The sequence below is a fragment of the Trifolium pratense genome, linkage group LG6, assembly GCF_020283565.1.
Source record: "Trifolium pratense cultivar HEN17-A07 linkage group LG6, ARS_RC_1.1, whole genome shotgun sequence".
Lineage (NCBI taxonomy): Eukaryota > Viridiplantae > Streptophyta > Magnoliopsida > Fabales > Fabaceae > Trifolium > Trifolium pratense.
In genome coordinates, this window is record NC_060064.1 from 21,412,373 (window position 1) to 21,434,097 (window position 21,725).

Here is a 21,725-nt window from a genome sequence, read left to right on the forward strand (position 1 = left end):
GAAGGACATTAATAAGGTTGACATGAAAACATCAAATAAAGATGTCTACTAAGTGAGAGTGATGTTACTAGTAACAATGATGTGCTGTTAGTTTTTTTTTTTTTTACAATCGAGCTGAAGATCGAACTAGGATCTCATGCATACTATCCAAGTCTTTCACCACTGGACCAAATCTAGTAACTTAATGATAAAGGTACACCGTGGCCCAGCTTTTTTTAGGTGTAAAAACTATTTTAACCATAAAGCTAGAAATAATAACTTTAAAACTAAAATTAAAGTTGTTTGGTAAATCTTATTTTTTTTTTAAAAAAAAAGGTTAAAATTTGTTTTTATTTATTATTATAATAAGGTTAAAAAATATGTTTGACAATATATTATAATTTGTCTTAAAACATAGAAGCTGTTTTCTTCTTACTAAAGTTTTTAAAAATTGTTGTTTGGCATAACTTCTACAAGAAGAGGAAAAAAGCTAGGTCAAACGATAACAAAGTGTTGTTATTGTGTGGAATGTAGTTAAATAAATAACCAAACATTAATGTCAATGCATCATACAAATTTTTATTTTATTCTATTTTAGGGTATTTGGATGAGTTTGTTTAGAGTTTATTTTTGTCCATTATAAAAAAAAAGTTTATTTTTGTCCCTATCTTGCAAAATAAATATCTATATCAATATTTAAAAGATGTTTCCAAAATAATTTTTGAAATATCCTTAAATTATTTCTTTTTAATAATTATTTTTTAATTGACCTTATAAAATAGTAATGTTTTGGATAATTCCAAAACATTCTTATTACACTAATTTCTTTGAGGTAATTAAGATTTATTTAAGGGGTTGTCCTCTCCCAACAAATGCTTCTTCATACGTATATGTTGGGATTGAATTCATGACCAAATGGTTAAGGGTTCCATGTATCTACCACTTTTGCCACACTATGTTGGTAATAGTGTGGTAGCTTTACACTTGCACTTTATTATTTATTTAAGGGTAAAGAAGTGAATAATTTTAGGTTCAAATTCATATCACTGCAAATTAATATTTCTGACAACTACTAACTGAGTTTTATTTATGGAATGATAAAATTATTAATACCTCCAATCTTAAATGTAAGAAAAAAGTTAGTTCAATAAAAGTTAATAAAAGTTGATGCATCTAATTTAAGACATTAATTAGGAATCTTCAATCCAATAATAACAGGGTTGAGCGAAAAGCTAGCTTATAGCTGGTAGCTTATAGTTGAAAAACTAATAGAATAAAATTAAATTGTTTGACAAATTTAGCTATTGTAAGTACAAAATAACATAAAAGTATATAATTAGTGGGTAGTTTTATTTTTTTGGTAAGTGTTAGTGGGTTAGTTTTTATAATTTTTTAAAAATAATAATAAAAAAATTAATAAGGGTAAATATGTAATAAAATGTAAAAAGCTAAAAGCTATAAGCTCATACGCTACTTGAAATCAATGAGATGAGGGGCCGAATGGGCCGGGCTTTTTTAATAACAAACAATACATATAAAATAAAATCACTATAGTTTTTTTTTACAAACATTGTATCACCTAAAACAAAATAAAATTTTGTGATAAAATAAATGAAAATGCTAACATGTTAAAAATCAGATATGGTAATTTTGACTAAAAAATCGTGTAATCAATTTTTTAAAATTACAAAAAAAAAATGCTCTTATCAATACAAAATTTCTATCTTTAAATTCATTATCATTAGCAAAACTCTAAAATAGAATAGACAAACATATGGTATTAGATTAGATACTGTATAAAAAGAAGTAGCTAGAAAATATGATGTGTCATTAGCAACCCATAGACATTAAACGATCATCTATTTGAACCACTAAAACACTCACTCTCTCCATTCACTTATAGGATATACATACACATATGCCCAACTTAACAACTTATATATTATAATATATATATATATATATAGGGGGCTGCTAACTTAGACCCAGTTGGGTCTAAGTTAGCAAGGTGCACCTTTTCAGTTGGACAAAAATACCCATTTTTTTAATTTTTGAAAGAATAGAGCAACAGGGGCATTTCTGTAATTTACCCAACAATACACGCGCCCCCAATTTCTTTTCCCACCCCCCAGGACACGTGGCAGCGTGTGATTGCACAAAATCTGCGCGCGTGCATCACACGCGCCGACAGGAGCGCGTGGGTGAAGGATGACCCTGGAGAGAGAAAACTTTTTGAAAAGGCAGGACACGTGTCGCTGTCTGATTGGCTGGGCGTGATTTTTTTCCATTTAATACTTTGAACTCAATTATTTCGTTGTAAATTAATTTTTTATTTTTTATACCAAAATTCATAATTTTTTTTTCTCTACAAATAGAGACTTGGTTCGTTTGATTTGGACACAGAAAAAAAAACCCAATTTTTCACTACCTTAATCTCATTTTTCACTACCTTACATCAACTCACTGAAACCATTCTACCAGGAAAATGGTTTCAGAGTACAAATCTCTGAAACCATTCTACCAGCTAAATGGTTTCAGAAGCAAATAACTAATAATCAACTTACTGAAACCATTCTACCAGCAAAATGGTTTCAGATTACAACTCTCTGAAACCATTGTACCAGATAAATGGTTTCAGAAGCAAACACAATTAATAAATTACTCACTGAAACCATTCTACCAGTAAAATGGTTTCAGAATACAACTATGTGCAACCATTCTACAAGCTAAATGGTTTCAAAAGCAAATAACTAATAATCAACTTACTGAAACCATTCTACCAGCAAAATGGTTTCAGATTACAACTCTCTGAAACCATTGTACCAGATAAATGGTTTCAGAAGCAAACACAATTAATAAATTACTCATTGAAACCATTCTACCAGTAAAATGGTTTCAGAATACAACTATGTGCAACCATTCTACCAGTAAAATGGTTTCAGAAGCAAACATTAGTTTTTAATTACCGTTTTATCTCATTTAATTAACTAAAAATAGTTTCAGGTCTCCAAAAATTTCATAAAATATACCAAAAGTTCCAGAATATTATCTACTATTTTCCTGGTATAATGGTTTCAGTGAGTTGGTTGAGTGGTGCGTGTTAAATTACAACACACAAGTAACGTATTTAGTAGACAAAAAATGAGATTAAGGTAGTGAAAAATTGCGTTTTTTTTTTCGGTGTCCAAATCAAACGAACCAAGTCTCTATTTGTAGACAAAAAAAAATTATGAATTTTGATATAAAAAAAAAAAAATAAAAAATTAATTTACAACGAAATAATTGAGTTCAAAGTATTAAATGAACAAAAATCACGCCCAGCCAACCATTGTGTGACACGTGTCCTACTTTTAAAAAACAAATTTTTCTCTCTCCAGGTTGTAATCCAGTGTGGTGGAATCTGATGGATCAGGATGATCTGGGCTGTCTGATTGATCAGACAGTCTTGATGAGATCAGATCTTGGCTGTCTGATGGAAATCAACGGTCTGTAACCATGGTCCTTCGGTACGCGCGCGACACTGGATCCGCGTCTGTTAATGGTTCCCGAAGGTGGGGCGCGTGTACTGTTGGGTAAAATTACAGAAATGCCCCTGTTGCTCTATTCTTTCAAAAATTAAAAGAATGAGTATTTTGGTCCAATTGAAAAGGTGCACCTTGCTAACTTAGACCTAACTAGGGTTTAAGTTAGAAAACCCCATATATATATATATAACATAGTATACATATTTAGGGAGGATTGGAGCAGCTGCTTGTCCCCCCTCCAGTCCGTCCCTGGTTACCAAACACTCCCATTTTTATCAAACAAACTTATAAGCTAGTCCAATTTATAGCTTATTGGACTTACCAAACACACTTAAAATCAAAAGTTTTAAGTAGAAAATTTTCTTTTTTAAAATTTCAAGGCACAAATACATAACTTTCAATATTATATTACCATTTTTATTTCCTTAACTATTGCTCCTTTGATGCATTGTTTATTATTTTCCTATTTTTTATAGCATGAACTACTAGTATCAATTAGAAGATTTTGAATTTGTTGTAATATGTATTCCCTCCCGTTTCACATGTAAACAAAATTTGAACGAAGACATTGAGCCCAGGTAATTAATAAACTTTCCCTAATATGAATTGTTTGGGAGAACTTGAATTCAATTCCTAATACATTTTTTTTTTACTTATTAGATTTATGAAAAAAAAATAATGTATTTAATTAATAATATAAACTCGATATATTTATTTCTAATGAATCTAAAATGTCAAATTTTATTTATATGTAAAATCAGAGAGAATATTCCACGTCCACTTCTTTGTCATTGACCTCTTCTAGCAGCCCTGGCCCAATGGCTTAAGTTTTTTTTTGACAACTTCCAAAGGCTTTAAATTAGAAACAGTTTGATTTGACTTTCAATTTTTGTGGTAATTTCTTAACTGGCATGAAAGAAAAGCGAGGTAAAAATAAAATACAAAGGCAGCACAGAGAATATCATGCACCATTAATGTTCACCTTAGTGGAGAACCTAAAATATAATAGGAGAATATTTTTGACAAAGTATGAGGAATCAAAGTCATAATAATAGGATTAAAGTGTTACGTAATGGAGAAAAAAAATTGAAAGATGAGTCATAAAATTTCCTAAAAGCTTCACACTACACGTCTAAGCAAATCATATTTTTTTAAGTTAATTATATAAGTAAATTGGTTTTAAAAAAGCCTAACCACCTAAGTCATTTTCATGCATTATTATTTTGATATACACGTTGGAAGAAGACAAAATAAACAGAAATACAATACAACCCTACATCCTCCAATATTTTTTTTGGTTACCTACATCCTCCAATTAAGAAGCAGGACATTTTTAAACATTATTGATTCATTATATTGAAAATTAATGCATTCTTATCATCTCCTATAACTCAACACCTATTTAATATTAAATAAAAAATGAATGAATATAATAAACATCATCAAATTAAATTTTACTTTTAATAATATTCTTTTTATTCTATAATCCTCCCTCCGGTCCTTTTTATAAGGAACAATTTGGAAAAAAAATTTGGTCCTTTTTATAAGAAACAATCATTAAATTTATTCTTACAATTCCATTTTTACCCTTATTAAATTGTATTCATTCCAAAGTTATGCATTAATTAGAGTGATATATTCCTTAAGGATAAATTAATACACCAAGGTTAGTTTTGGAATAAATTGTAAAATTTTAGAATTTTTATTAAGAAAGATAAGGTTTCTTGGTATGTGTGTTTTTTCCAAAGTGTTCCTTATAATAAGGACCGGAGGGAGTACTAATTTTAAAATATACATTTATTACATTTTTAAAAAATAGTTTAAGAATTTAAAGGATACACACAGACACAGTTAGTGTAAAGTAGTTTTACACAGACATCCAATAACATAGTAATAATTTTTCATTGGATATCAATGTAAAATTGTTTTACATCAACGACATATACCAATTAAACTCATAGTTTAATAGTACTTAGTTATATCATAATCAAATATATCAAATTTTCCTTTTTTTTTTATAATTTTTTTGTCAAGTACCTTAATAGCAAGACTCACACATTTAAATTTAGGGAAAGATGAAATTCGGGGTTCGAATCCGACCACTTAAATATTTTTTTTAGACAAGATATTAAATCCTACTTGACAAAATATCCTTACACCACTCACCATTTATTTAATCATCGTTATCCATAATAAATTTTAATGTAACACTAATTATGTGTACATTATGTTTTTGTGTTTATTGAACTAAAATTGTGAAGAATGAAAATTTTACAATATTATATTTTTAATAATAATAATAATAATAATAATAATAATAATATAAAGAAAGAAAGATACAAAGTCATAGCCATAACCATAGCCACCTTGAAGCAACCAAATTCCACAACAAACCAACAATTTCCCACCTTTCTCTTCATCTCTTCTATTGCTTCCATAAAGGTATGTTTTTTGTGTTCTCCATTTTTGCAACTGTTATAGCTTTATCAGTTTTCATGGATTGTAACTGGTCACCAACTTGTGTTTTTTTGCCACCCTTTTGAGCCTTGCACATAGGGTTTTGTGCTGTGAATTTGATTGTGTTGGTTTTGGCTTCATGACCCAATTTTTGTTCTCTCAAAAGGGTTTTTGTTTTTGGTTGTTGGGGTGTTTTGGGTCAAAGTGTTTTCCTCTGTTTTGCTTTGTCTTGTAGTGGTGAGTTAGGGTGGCTCTTGTTCTTTCTCTAGTTTGATGTTGTTGGTTTTGTTGATTTTTTCTGTTTGTAAAGTTTCATTTTTGTGGAAATTAAATTGCTAACTAGTATTATTTAAATAACTGGGATTTTAATGATTTTTGTTGTTGAAATATAGTCATCATAGATATGAATTAAGGCATTTTGTGTCTATTGCAACTTCTATAATCTATAAATTATGTGACTTTGCTATGTTCTTATTACTAATTTGATTCAAATATATGAAACACTAACACTTCGACACCAGTAATAATTGAGAAAGACGAATAGTTAGTTGAATGAAACTACACGTGGTGTCAGACACCGACGCATGTCAGACATTGGATACATCTTTAATTTGAAGTGTCAATGTTTCATTGATTGAAATCCTTTGATTGTCTAATTTGGTAATGATTTTTTGAGATAAATAACATTGTAGGGATGACTGATATAGAAAGGATGTTTAAATAATTGAATCAAGGTGAAGTTCAAAGCAGTGAATAATAATGAAGTTTCTCAAACCCAAATTTACCTAGGAATTAATTAACTCTTTTTCCTGATTTTTTCCTCTAATATAAAAACATGTAGATATTCAAGTTTGTTTCTTATGTGAAATTGTGAATTAATCATCAATGTTATTTTTAGGCCTGTGATAGAAGAATGGACAAATAAAACCTGATGGCCTTTGATCTGATCCCCTTTCTTATGTAAATTAATCGTCAGAGTTTTGATTAAGTAACAAAAAGAACTGGTAGAAAATGGGAGGTTGCTGTTGTTCCGCCAGAAAACATCATTTGCAAGGAACACCAGTGTATTACTATGTAAGTAATCTCACTCCATTATTTTCATTTTCACCTTTCTATTCTTTTAATCATTATCATTAGCATGATTGTATGAGGAACTATTTCGACTATTGTATATTTGTATTAAAAGCATTACAGTGGTTGCTATCAATGATCGACTACGTTAACAAGATGAAGAATGACGACAGATTGTATTTTTTGTTTTAGATCATATTTTAGGGCCTGTTTAGATGACTTATTTGAGCCTGTCTAATGGCATAATCATTTGTGAGAGGTTTGTGAAAACTTATGAAAACAACTTATGACATGTATATAAGATGTTTACGGAGTGTTTCCATAAACTCCCCAAGACAACTTATGAAAATAGTTTGACTTTTCTTTATCTTTTGTTATATGATAAGTGTTTGTGCTATAAGTCTGTAAGCGCTTAATTAAGATTGTTTATTTAAAATTTGTTATGTGCTTCTGTTTTAAAACCTGAAAAACTCCGATTTCAGTGCCCACCAACTTTTGAAGAGCGCGAGTCTTTAACCTCTAATGACGGTACCGCTGCTGGATATCTGGTTGGGTTGAACCTAGAAGCATCCATACCTGATACTTTCCGCTCACCTCCTGTTCCACTTCCTTACGACATTGTCTTCGGAGGTTCTGCGTCAACTGATTCTGAGTCTGGCAGAGAAACAGTTAGTGTTAGTAGTTTTGAAACTTCAATTACACACGATGATATTGAAGAATCGGATTGTAAAGCTCAAACCAAATGTGCACCTATATCTCCAAGGAAGGTAGAACTATCAAAATCAAATGGAACTGAAGTTTTGGTAACCGAAGAAGAGGATGTCTGCCCAATTTGTCTTGAAGGTACAGTTGCTCGTGTAATTAAAAGATGAATATCAAGTGTTAGAGTTTTATTTTTATGTTTCAGTCTGTTACACAAGGAGGAGTAAGTTTTCTCTCCTAGTATATTGAACAAATTCATTGAGATTTTTCATTTTTAATGCAGAATATGATGACGAGAATCCTAAAAATCTGACAAAATGTGAACATCATTTTCATCTATCTTGCATTCTTGAGTGGATGGAAAGAAGTGACTCCTGTCCTATATGTGACCAGGTTTGGCTTTTACATTAATTCCATATTAACTTATAATAAGAATCTGTTTAGATTGACTTATTTGAATTTACGGTATAAACACTTGTGAGACTGGGATATCGTATAGAAACAGCTTATGACATTTGCATAAGCCTCTTTCAGCTTATTTTCATAAGCTCTTCAAGATAGCTTATGAAAGAAGCTTATAGCTTATATATGAAAATAGTTTCACTTTATTTAATCTTTTGTTATATAAATAGCTTATACATAAGCACTTATATGATAAAAGGTTATGCTATAAAAACTTAATTTAGTTGTTTGTCCAAATAGAACCTAACTGGAAAAGGGGAGCTTTAGACTCTATAGCACAATAATCTTGCTAAGTGCTAACTGCACTCCTATGTGGAATGTTCACCAAATATAATGTAGGGAAGAGGGACTAAAACAATTAGAACACATTAATCTTCCCTATATCCCTATACCCTTTTGTCCTAACTAACTAACTAACTAACTGACAAACTAACTACACTTACCATATTATCTTTTAACTTGATTATGCTGAGTTTTAATGAAATGTTTATAAATTTTCCTTTGATATTACAGGAGATGATATTTTGACCAGAAAATGAATTAGTTTGATTGTTTTGAAATCAAAGTTTGGTAGATATATGGAAGATAGATGGTGTTCAATGTCTGATTACTGCTTAGATGATGGTAGCTGCAGATTCATATTCAATTCGTGATACATCGACAAATCATTATTTTAGTAAGGTTCAATTATTGGTATATCTCTGAGAAGAAGAATGAAAATTTGAAAGAATGTTATACCATATAGCTTATTCTCTAGATGCCACAATTCATGCTCAGAGATGGCCTTTTACCCTTTTCCTTGTTTTGATTTTCTGCTTTTCATTTTTTTTCCCAAAAGTTTATCAATAATTTTTTTTTGTTTGGGGGTGGAAATGGGAGTGGTGGGAGTATACTGTACTTGTAAATACTATAATGCTTTATGCTTTATATATCTTAGACATTTCAAGAATATGATGAAGTTCATCAAACTAGTAGCTATTTCTTATTTCTATCTTCTAAAAGGGCCTGCGCCAGTGGTTACGACTCCTCCACGCCGTCTTTACTCTTTAGACTTGTCTACAACCACTTGTTCTTGCTCTTGCAGGTTTTGATGGCGATGTAATTCGGCCATTGTGGCCTAGATGATGTTAAGCGTGTTAGAATCAAAGATACAAACTAAGAGAATAACAAAGGAGGCAACTAGGGTTACATAATATTAGAATTGCATTAGCTTGATAAAATAGAGTTACAAGAGATTATATAGCAAAACTTAATGGACTATAAACCTAATGGACCAATAATATAAAGCCCAACAACTTATTATCTTAACACCTACCCTCAAACTCACGATGCGTTCACAAGAAGCATTGTGAGTTTGTCAAATAAAACAAAATATGAAAAACATACTAAATAATATAAAACTCAAAACATTTTATCTTAATACTACCCCTCAACCTAAAACTTACTAAGCTTTTAAGCTTGTTACAAGTTAACCCAGAAAATAAATCAACCAACTACTAGCGTAACCAACCGAGCTAATAACTAACCAAATGAGAGAAACAACCAAAGTGAGCAATCATCTGAGAGACAAGTAGCCTCCAAAGAGAGAAACCATCCGATAGAATAACCAATCTCAAACCAATCCAACATCCAATTCATTCTAAGCTTACCAAATCCAAACCAATCCAACATATCCAAACTTTACCAAATCAAATTGTTCCAATCCAAACTACTAAATCACCAAACAGAAGAATTGGTCAATAGAAAGAGAAGCAACCAAAAATAGAAGAACAGACAAAGGGGAGCAATCCAACAGAAGAGAATTCATCGGAGAGAAGCAATCAGACATAAGAAAATCAGCAGGGAGAAGCAATCAAACAGAATCCAGACAAAAACATCATCAATGAGAAGCGAAATCATTAGAAAGAAACAATCAAACAGAAGAATTGACAGAGAGAAGTGCAATCAAACAAAAGATCCAATAAGGAGAAACCAATAGGGAGATAAGCTTAATCAAACAGAACCAATAGACAGAAACCAAATCAAACCAAAGAAGCAACATTAGAAGAAAGAAACCAAAAGATAGACGAACCAAATAGAAGAAATCAATAGAGAGAAGTAATCAAACAAAAGAATTGACAGGTATATGGTCAACCAAACAATCAAATAGAAGAATCAAAAGGGGAGAGACAATCAAACAAGAGAGACCAATAGAGAGACAGTCAATCAGAAGAAATCAAATTGTGAGCACTTGACTCACCAAATGTGAGCATTTAACTCACCAAACAACCAAATTTTGAGCACTATTGTGACTCAACAAACCGATCCATTCAAACAAATCTCCAGATTAATGGAACCAAACCAAGGAAACTAAATCAAACTGAACCAAAATAAGTCAAGCCAAACCACTATAATAATGTGGAATCAAACCAAATGAAACATAACCAACCAACATAAGGACAACTTCTCAAACTATGAGAGAACCAGAGAATAACCAAAATACTCAACGAATGATCACATCTACAAATGCCCTACCAAAATACTTGTTTCCAATAAACATATCTAATGATAAAAGAAAGGCTTAAATGCAGTTTTGGCCCCTCAAGTTTCACAATTGCTTGATTTTGGCCCCCCACATTTCAATTGCTTGATTTTAACCCTCTAAGTTTCACAATTGCTTGATTTTAGTCCTCCAAGTTTCAATTGCTCGATTTTGGCCCTCCAAGTTTACCCCCTTTTGCATTTGCTAGCCCCCCGTTGACTTTTTTGACTATAAATTGCTTATGTGACATTTTAAAAAAAATTAAAAATATGTTTAAATTAAAAAATAATAATATTTGCTTTTATAAAAATGTATTAAAAATTGTTTTTTTAATAAAAAGTTTAATAATTATTTTTTATTTAAAAAAAAGTTTACAAAGTTTTTAAAAAATAATTCATAAAATGTTTTTTTTACTTTTTTATATAACAAAATTATTTTACAAACTACATATAATAAAATAAAAATTATAATTTAGTTTGTAAAAAACAATTTGTAATTTATTTATTTATTTTTAAATACTTATTTAATTTTAAAATGCCACATAACCAATTTTTAATCAAAATATTCAACGGGGGGCTAGAAAATGCAAAAGGGGGTAAACTTGGGGGGCTAAAATCGAGCAATTGAAACTTGGAGGGCTAAAATCAAGCAATTGTGAAACTTAGGGGGTTAAAATCAAGCAATTAAAATGTGGGGGACCAAAATCAAGCAATTGTGAAACATGGGGGGCCAAAACTGCATTTAAGCCTAAAAGAAACTATCAGACTCTTCAAGTTAACTTACGTGAGGCACTTTGCATTATGTAATGTACCGGGCAATAACAATTATCACAAACCAAACAATAACAACTTACGTGAGGCACATAACAAACAGAACAAAACTAATCAAACCAAACAGAGTCAAACCAATCAGAACCGAATAGACCAAAACCAAATCAAACAAAATAAAACAAATCAATTGAAATAGCACTAGAGACACAAACCATAAGAAGCTCAAATACTGAATTCAATTCACTGCAAAAGTGCACACACGATACAATAACACTTGATCCTAGTTTCATCTTCATAAACCAATTACAAATACCGTAACCCAAAATTCACAAACTCGATTCACGATTTCGTTCTCAAATTTTTGAGAACACAAGCGGCGGAAGCAACGGACAGTTCAAGGTGGATCGAACCTTGCTCTAGATACCATGTTAGAATCAAAGATACAAACTAAGAGAATAACAAAGGAGGCAACTAGGGTTACATAATATTAGAATTGCATTAGCTTGATAAAATAGAGTTACAAGAGATTATATAGCAAAACTTAATGGACTATAAACCTAATGGACCAATAATATAAAGCCCAACAACTTATTATCTTAACAAAGTGGACCGTTGTCGTTATGGGATGTGGCTGAGAATAGCTTTGTCGCGGTCTCATGGTAGGCGCCAAAATGTTCTTGCAAACACCGTTTTAGGTTGACACTTGATCAGAAATACTCTGAAATCAAGTCTTAGATGTATAGTGAATATGTAAAAAGTGATGATCTGACCCATCGACACTAGGGTCCTATATATAGGCCTCTGGCTAACGGATATGCTATAATCCCGCCTAATGGGCGAGGAGCAGTTAGCTCTGCTCTGCCCCTTCAACGTGTCCCGATTTGCGCTATTGTTACGAGCCTATCCGCTTCTCCACGGCTTAGTTCGTCCTTATCTAGTTGATTACCTGTAGAAACAACATAGGCTAGTCATTTGGGTGTATTTGAACCTCTTGTTGTAGAGGAGGGTCCAACCCAACCGAATATTTAGGTCTCGCCGAGTCCAATTAAATATTGATATTTTTTCGTTATTTGAAAAGACACTACAAGAAACATGGTAGTTTGATAGGAGTTAAGATCCTCTCCATTTCTTATTATTTCCGTTTCTTTCATTATCAAAGTTTTTAAATATTTTGGGGTGTATAAAAAATATTTGGACCCACTAATTATTTCCCTTTCTTCCACTTAATGTCACACTTTTGCATTTGCATTCCCAAAACTATATAATAATGGAGGAAGTGGAAAAAATTGAAAATGGAGAGGATGCTAACTTGTTTGAGAGGGCCTTTTTGACGGGGGGGGGGGGGGGGGGGGGGTAGTCCATGTGAAATGTATGCAATTTGTGAGGGATTATTCCCTAGGAAAACGAATTTCAAATTTTTGAAATTTTGACAAGGGCTTTGCTCCTCGGATATGTCAAAGTAGGAAATAAATAATAATAATAATAATAATAATAATAATAATAATAATAATAATAATAATAATAATAATAATAATAATAATAATAATATACTGAATAAAAATATACCGAAGAGGAAACATATATGCAGTTTAAAAATTAAATTCTGACGAATCATGTTAGCCTATTTGTTACCATTACAGTTTGCCAGGGGTTAAACCTCTATCAAACGAATTTATATCCTCATATAGTGCAGTCTCCCTGACATCAAATGTGACTGTTTTGGTTGTCACAATAAAAAACGTTTGTGAGAGGTATAATCCTTGTCAAACACGTTTTATCCATGTCAAACATTTATGACAGTTCTGTTTGGTGTCTAGATCACCTCCATTTTCTTATACTCCATTTATTATCAGCAATTTAGTAACCGTTGGAAAGAGAAATTGACTATAATATTGGGTAACCGTCGGAGATTATTATTAGTACTATTTATTATCAGCAATCTTTCATTTCCTTTCCCAAACCACGGCAAAAATTTCATCATAATATCTCTTATCGTGGAGAAAATTTCTTCATGATTTCTCTACACCATCAACAAAAGTTTCTTCTTATTCTCTCTACACCATCACTGAAAACCAGATAAACCTCATTTAAACCTTTCATTCAAACTTTCAATTCAACTATTTCATTTCTAAATCATTCACAACACTTCCAACTCTTTCAGTCAAAATATTTTCATCACTCATAAACAACAAAAGTAAACAAATTCTCCACTCAAATTCCATATTTCCCAAATTTTAAAAATGGTAATTTATCTCTTTTCATCACTTTTTTTAGTGTATCATTCTACACTCTCTCATTGATTCCTCTTTACGATATCTTCTTAACATTGTCCTTTTAATTTGCAGCACCATTTTACTGTAAAGCTTGCAGCCGCGTGAATCGTCTCCTCAACATCTTGTCGCAGCCCCAGATTTATTTTTCACTCCCTTTTAAAATCAAACAAGTTAGTAATTTTTATCTGGACAAAACTTATATGCATTGCTGTTCCACTCACAAAGTGGTGGTTATTTGTGTTTTTCAATTTTTTAAAAAATAAAACTGCTTTTTAATTTAAAAACTACCTCTTTATGAGAGAAAAAGTAAGAAATCAACGTAAGTTTTGTCCTTTTTATCCTTCAAAATTTTGTTGTAATTGTTATGTGTTGTGGTGTTTTTATTGTTAATTGTTAAAAAAAAATCAATTTTTTTTTTAAATTATAAGTTTTTTATTTTAAAAAAACAGTTTAAAAAATTAATACTATAAATGTTTTTTTAAAAACCTAATTTTTTGTGAATAATAACTTTAACATTGATTAATACTCCGCATAAGTTATGAGAAGATTAACATTGTCAGATTAATCTGAAAGTATGCGGAAAGGTCCTGATTAATTTTTTGTTTTAATAATGTTTTAATAACTGAAAGTATGCGGAAAGATTGAATCCAGTTTATAACTTATATGAAAATAGTTTCGTTTTATTTTTTGTTATAAGAATAAAGTTATAAACGAACATTTGTTGTACAATAAATGGTTATGTTTATGCCATTATTAACAACAAAACATGTTTTTTGTCAGCTGGCGGAGGTGACCTGTGACAATATTTTAGAAGAATTGGCAAATGTTGAAAATATGGTGGAATATGTTGAGCAACATCAATTTGGTAAAGAACGTATCACCGAACAGAGTGAATATTGAAATTTTCACCTCTATGTTGTCTATATATTTTATTTGCGTCAATGAGAAAATATTTAATTAGGGTGTGTTTGGTAACACAAATAAGCTAGCTTATAGTTTATTATATGAGCTTATAAACTTGTTTTAAAAAATTAGAGGTGTTTGGTAATAAGCTTTTTTTACTAGCTTATAACTTTTTTTCAGATGCTATTTCAAGTAGCGTTTGTGCTTATAACTTTTTATACTTTATTCCATTTTTACCCTTTAATTTAATAATTACCCATTCTAAAAAAAAAACTACACACTATCAATTATGTCATTTTATATTTATTAATCATTTTAAAAACTAATTTTACCAAACACTTTAATTTCAATTAGCTAGCTTTTCATCTATTAGCTATAAGCTAACTTTTCAGCTATCAGCTAGCTTATAGCTTATTTTTACCAAACATACCCTTATCCTTCAATTGAAATATGACCAATTTAGTTTGTCTACTATACTAAACATAGAACGGTGTATATATGCATTATTTTATATTAGATGCCTTTTTTTATTATGAATTTTCATATAAAATAAAAAAAGACATCCAATGTGAAACAATACAAAAATACACAGTTCTATAGTTGTTTAGCCTAGCAGACAAACTAAATTGATCATATTCCAATTGAAGGATAAATCTTTTCTCATTGATAAATATAAAGTATATAGACAACATAGAGGTATAAATTTCAATATTCACAGTGATACGTTCTTTACCAAATGGATGTTGCTCAACATACTCCACCATATTTTCAGCATTTGCCAATTCGTCAAGATATCGTCACATATAGCTTTCGACAGCTGACAAAAATCAGGTTTTGTTATCAATAAAGGCATAAGCATAAATGTTTATAGTACAAATGTTCGTGTATAAGCCATTTCTATAACAAAATGTAAAATAAAACTTTTTTTATATACGTTATAAACTGGATTCATAATTTATTAAGAGATCTTATAAAAATATAGTGAAAACTTATGAAACACTGATGTAGATACGGTCACCAAGCTCGATATAGGGTCTTAAACATATGTAATAATTCTAGAAAACATAATAATTGAATCAAACCACTTGTCAGTATTAGAGCTTTAAAAATGGGTTGGGCTATCGGGCCGGCCCATTATCCCTATATTTTTACACGGGCCGGGCTACAAAAAAAGGTCAGACCTTATCGGGCTAGGCGGACTGGTTTTTTTCATGGGTCGTCAGGGGCTGGCCCCACGGGCTTTTGGGCCGGCCCCTTAAAGAATTAAAAAATAAAAAAAAACTCTATAATTTTTTTATTGTTATATTTTAATTTGTTCTTATTTTTATGCATAGATTCATATATAATCTTTTTTATTATTTTTATCGTTTTATTGTTATTTTTTTTTGTTTCTATCTATAATTTGTTTTATTCCTATTTTTAAGCATATCATCTTTTTATTGTATTTATCTTATATATTCTTTATATATTTTTTTTAGTAAAAATACATTGAAGAATATAAAACTTGGAATATGGTTATTTTTTATTGTATTTATTTTATATTCTTTTTTTATATATATTTTAGTTAAATTACAATGAAGGATATAAAACTTGGAATACAGTTAAATCTACTAAAGATAAATTAGTAATTTTGATAGTAATTAATTTTATTATATTATTTTAAATTAATTTTTTTTATTATATTAGTACATATAAAATACTGAGGTATGAGGTGGAAATAATAATAATAATAATAATAATAATAATAATAATAATAATAATAATAATAATAATAATATGACAAAAAACGTATTGGATTAGGATGAGATTATTTCTTAGAGATTTGTTTGTTTGGTTGATGAGGATAAAGATGATGATATTGTTGTTTAGTAGATTATGCGAGAAATTATACGGATACAGATTACCTTATTGGAGTTTTTTTTTTTGTTAACAATACCTTATTGGAGATTTTGTTGAGAAATATAACATATCTAGATGAATCTGTTTTTATTTTAAAAAATATATACTACGAAAATTAGTCGCGCCGGCCCATCAAGCCATATAGGCCTATTCTTATCGTGCCGGGCTAGGCGGCGACCATGAAGTTTAACGGGCCGGACCAGACCGACCCTTGTGACAATTCTAGTCGGTATCAAATATTGATACGTGTTGAATATACATACTCAAAACAACTTATGAATGTCTTATAGAGATTAAAACAATTCTCAGTTTATTTTATAGAGATTAAGAACAAATAAAATTAACAGAGTATTGTTTGGATAAATAATAATAATAAGGGTTAAATATGTTTTTGTCCATGTAAATATCTTAAAGAATGACCAAACGTTGTGATAGAAAATATTTAAGGACCAAAAATTGCTGAAAATTTTTATATGGACTAAAAACAAAATTCGGAATATTTATAAACCAAAAAATTATTTAACCCTAAGTCTATAATAATAATAATAATAATAATAATAATAATAATAAGCAGAAAAATGGATTTAACAGCCATAAGCATAGGAAATGGATTTCCTGCCTTCACTGTTTGACTGTAGGTTAATCTGAGCCATTCATTTTTATTAATGTATTTTATTTATTCGATCAAATTTTAATTCAAGGGCTCCAATGCAATGATTGCACCACTTTTTGACTGCATGAGATCCGGGTCCCATAATCATATAATGGTTTGGTGAGTGTGTAATGGAGAAGACTTGGTCATAAGTTTTATTGGCTCAAATGACTTCACTCTATAAGGCTATCCTACATTATAGAATAATAAAATTCTGCATCTATTCTCTCACCAAAGAAACAATGGTGGAAACTAATTCATAGAAACAAAGGGAAAAAAAACAAAGACCCTTTTTTTCTTTTTCTTTTGGATCCTATTTTTTGTATCCTCAATTTGTTTTGCATGAGTTTTTAATTTTTGCATGCAAATGCTAACACCATTCTCCAAAAGGGTCGATAGGAAACTGCGAAAATAGGTACAGAAAATGAAGAAAACACTACAGGGGGAAGCAATAGCTTATCCTCTGTTGGAACAACACCTGAAAGAACCACATCATCGAAGGGGGGAGAGACACCATTTATACAAGAAAATGTGTCCACTAATTCTACAGATACAACAGAGCTTCACCATGCTCCTGAAGGTCTTGTTGAGACCAATGTTGGAGATTATACAAAAGTAAATAACTTTGAAGATGTAAAACATGTAGCCATTGTTGAATCTATAAAGCTTTGGTCAATTGCAAGCCCTATTTGTTTTGGAATATTATGCAATTATGCAATTAATACCTTCACAAATATATTTGTTGGACATCTTGGAAATTTAGAACTCACATCAGTTTCAATCTCTTTGTCTGTCATTTCAAATTTCTCTTTTGGCTTCATGGTTAGTTTCTATCTTTTGCTAAATTTTCCATGTAACTTTACCTTCAAATTTCTCTTTCTCTCTTATTTAAGACCAAGTCTTCCATGGTGACAATTGACACAAATTTTGGACACACTCACATAAAAGTAAAGTAGAATTTTTTATTTTTATTTTTATCATTTATGAAATAATTAAAAAGAAAAAAATAAAAAATTAATATTTTGTGAGTGTGCTTAAGAGATTTATATTTGACCTTGTGACCGTATAAGAAAATAATTCCGTATTTCGATATGTTGATAGTTATCATATATTAGGTCTTGGTCCAGTAATATTTACTTTTTATTTTGAGGGACTAAAATTAAATATTCTACGTTTTGAAAATTTTGCAAGGACTAAAACAAAATAACAATGACCAAAAGTAAAAAAATGGTATATTTGCAAGTAATAAAAACAAAGCAAAAATTTGTATAAGGAGTAAAAGTAAAAAATATATATTTGCATGGATTAAAAAAAAGTCTAAACTTAGTCAAAAAAAGAAAAGAGTCTAAACCATGAAAATTTATGCTTAAGTTTGAAAATGAGGCCTTAAAATTTTTGTATTATAAATTTGCAGCTTGGCATGGCAAGTGCATTGGAGACACTATGTGGACAAGCATTTGGTGCAGGACAAGTAGAAATGCTTGGAATTTACATGCAACGTTCAATTTTAATCTTATTTGGTTCATGTTTTTTAATCTTACCACTTTACCTTTATTCAGCACCAATCTTAATACTTCTTGGACAAGAACGTGATATAGCAGAGTTAGCTGGAGTATTCACAATTCAATCTATACCTCAGTTATTTTCATTAGCCATAAATTTTCCTGCACAAAAATTCTTACAAGCACAAAGCAAAGTTGGAATTTTGGCATGGTTGGGTTTCATATTCCTTATTATTCACATTCTGACTCTGATTCTTTTTATTAAAGTTCTTGGTTGGGGTACTGCTGGTGCTGCTGCAGCTTATGATATATCAGCTTGGGGAATAGCTTTGGCTCAAATGGTTTATGTTGTTGGTTGGTGTAACGAAGGTTGGAAGGGTTTGTCTTGGTTGGCTTTTAAGGATCTTTGGGGGTTTATGAAATTGTCTTTTGCTTCAGCTATTATGCTTTGTTTAGAGGTTTGGTATTTTATGACCTTGATTGTTCTCACTGGACACTTGGATAATCCAGTTATTGCTATTGGCTCACTTTCAATATGGTAACTTCATCCCTAAGCAACTTCACTCTAGCTACCTTATCATTGTGCACATATTTTCTATTTTTTTTTTTTTTGGGTTTTCAAACCCAGTTTAATCTGGTTCGGCATCGAGTGGTTCCAGCACCCTCCTGATCGCAATTGCGGGGGATCAAACCACGGTCCTCCCTAACAAGTTCTGCACCAATCACCAGTTGGTTGGCTTTCTAATTAATATTTTATTGTAGTAGGAATTAGATTTAATTAATATAGGGCATGTTGTTCTCCTATATACTCTTAAATTACTAACATACTTTTGTTTTTCCACTATCAGCATGAATGTAAATGGGTGGGAAGGCATATTGTTCATAGGAGTCAATGCAGCTGTCAGGTAAACTCTTGATTTATGGTTAATTTGTTTTCATTTCATATGAATGATTTTGTCTTTCTTTCTTTCTTTTATCAGTGTAAGAGTTTCCAATGCACTTGGATCAGGACACCCAAGAGCTGCAAAATATTCTGTTGTTGTAACAGTTGTTGAATCCCTCATCATTGGAGTAGTATCTGCATGCATTATTCTAGTTACAAAAGACCACTTTGCTATCATTTTCACTGACAGTATAGAAATGCAAAAGGCAGTTTCTACATTAGCACCACTTCTTGGTATAACTATGATTCTAAATAGTGTTCAGCCAGTTTTATCAGGTAAGACAATCCCTAATGGAAGATATAAGTATTTGTTTGGATTGATTTTTTTGAACTTATCTGCTGACATACGTATTTACGAGTCAATTTGCGAGATCTTATGAAAACAGCTTATGAAATTTTCATAAGTTGTTTTTAGTATATAAAAAGTGTATCCGTTTGGATTACCTTTCTTGACAGAGTTTATGAAAACCATCCTGAAATGTTCATAAGTTGTTTTCAGTTTATGTAAACAGATTACAACTTATATAAAAATATTTTGACTTTTTTTAATCTTTTGTTATAAAATTAACTTATATATAAACACTTAATTAAGCTGTTTATCTAAACAGTATCTAAGTGCAAGTATGTGAGTGTTATTATGTGTGTGCGCACGTGTGCACACGTGTGCGCACACTCTTGTGCAATAAGGAAACCATGATAGGTTTTGTATTCTTGTAGGTGTTGCTGTAGGAGGAGGATGGCAGGGTTTGGTAGCTTACATTAATCTATTTTGTTATTATATTATGGGACTCCCTCTTGGATTTTATCTCGGTTACAAAGGGGGATATAGAGTACAGGTAACACCTATGTACTTACATGATCATTCGATCATATAGCACATCGTAACGATACTTTATAAAAAATCACATTCAGATCACTTCAATTTTTCAATTTCCATGTAAAAATGAGGTCTAACGAATTGATTTAGATTCATTCAATCCATGTTATATTATTTTATAAAGCATTTCGACAAATATCTATATGGTGAGATATGATTAAGTGACAGTGAAAAACTTTCTACTTTGTTGATGCATGTCACTAAACTTTGATTATAAGAATATGGCCAAATACATCCAGGAGTCCTTTTTAAGTTTTTTTGGTAATAAATTGAACTTTTACGTTTCTAACTTATTGAATGGTTACCCATCCATTTAATCTCTGTTACCTTGTATCACTGTGGTTATTAACGTTGACTTTCACAATGGTGAGTATTTTGATTGAAAAGACACGTGTTGGAGAAGATTAACGTTAACCGAAAACGTAACGGTGTAACAAGTTGAAAATTTAAATATCTATTTGTTATCTAAAAAACTTGTTATGAACATGAAACTTAAATATCCTTTGGCCTAAAAACAATTATGTGATTCGAACTTTATGTTACCCTCTTATTAAGCTGAGCTTACTCTTACTGATGGAAAGTATTGTTTCAGGGTATTTGGGTTGGAATGATATGTGGGACGGTTTTGCAGACAGCTATCTTGATATATATTATCTGTAAAACAAATTGGAACAAAGAGGTGAAATTAAGTGCTTTTCTGAGTAATCATCAAAGTCACAATTTCATCAAAATGACTACAAATAGAAATTGATTAAATTGAATGCTTAAATTTATTGCTATAAAAACAAAAGACTATATAAGACAAAAGCTTAAGCAAGTGAGAATATATATTGGATCTTCTCCCTCTCTGGTCTAATAAATCTAAAATTTTCAGGTTGAACAAGCATCAGAAAGAATGAAGCAATGGACTGGACAAGAATCAGAAATGAGTAACATGTAGAAATCAAGAAGATTTAAGCCATTGTGTATCCTTATTAGGTGACAAAAATGTGCATTTGTTAGCCACGGTAGAACTTCTTAATCATGTAATAAAGTGTAATTTTGTATAGAAATTGTTGTTAATCATGTCATTAAATGTAGCATTGAATCATAGGTAATATTTATCACTAGCTATATCTTATAAGAGAAATGATATTCTAACATCTAATTTTTTGACAACATTTGACAACAATAATAAAAAAGTATTATTT

The 21,725-nt window shown here is 30.6% G+C and overlaps 2 protein-coding genes across 2 annotated transcripts; both read left to right on the forward strand.

The window, feature by feature from the left end:
• The first annotated feature begins 5,840 nt into the window (after window positions 1–5,840).
• On the forward strand, window positions 5,841–9,144 carry LOC123888595 (probable E3 ubiquitin-protein ligase RHB1A). The gene is made up of 5 exons (XM_045937672.1): window positions 5,841–5,945; window positions 6,859–7,034; window positions 7,514–7,874; window positions 8,017–8,126; window positions 8,709–9,144. Exons 2-5 carry the CDS (start codon window positions 6,972–6,974, stop codon window positions 8,721–8,723), a joined length of 549 nt encoding a protein of 182 aa, XP_045793628.1. The 5' UTR covers window positions 5,841–5,945; window positions 6,859–6,971; the 3' UTR covers window positions 8,724–9,144.
• LOC123891906 (protein DETOXIFICATION 34-like) lies at window positions 8,774–21,682 on the forward strand. Its single transcript, XM_045941776.1, has 9 exons — window positions 8,774–8,819; window positions 13,832–13,929; window positions 17,613–18,035; window positions 18,628–19,253; window positions 19,564–19,620; window positions 19,696–19,934; window positions 20,376–20,494; window positions 21,128–21,214; window positions 21,410–21,682. The coding sequence occupies exons 1-9, from the start codon at window positions 8,774–8,776 to the stop codon at window positions 21,473–21,475; spliced, it is 1,761 nt and encodes a 586-aa protein (XP_045797732.1). The 3' UTR covers window positions 21,476–21,682.
• The last annotated feature ends 43 nt before the right edge of the window (window positions 21,683–21,725 follow it).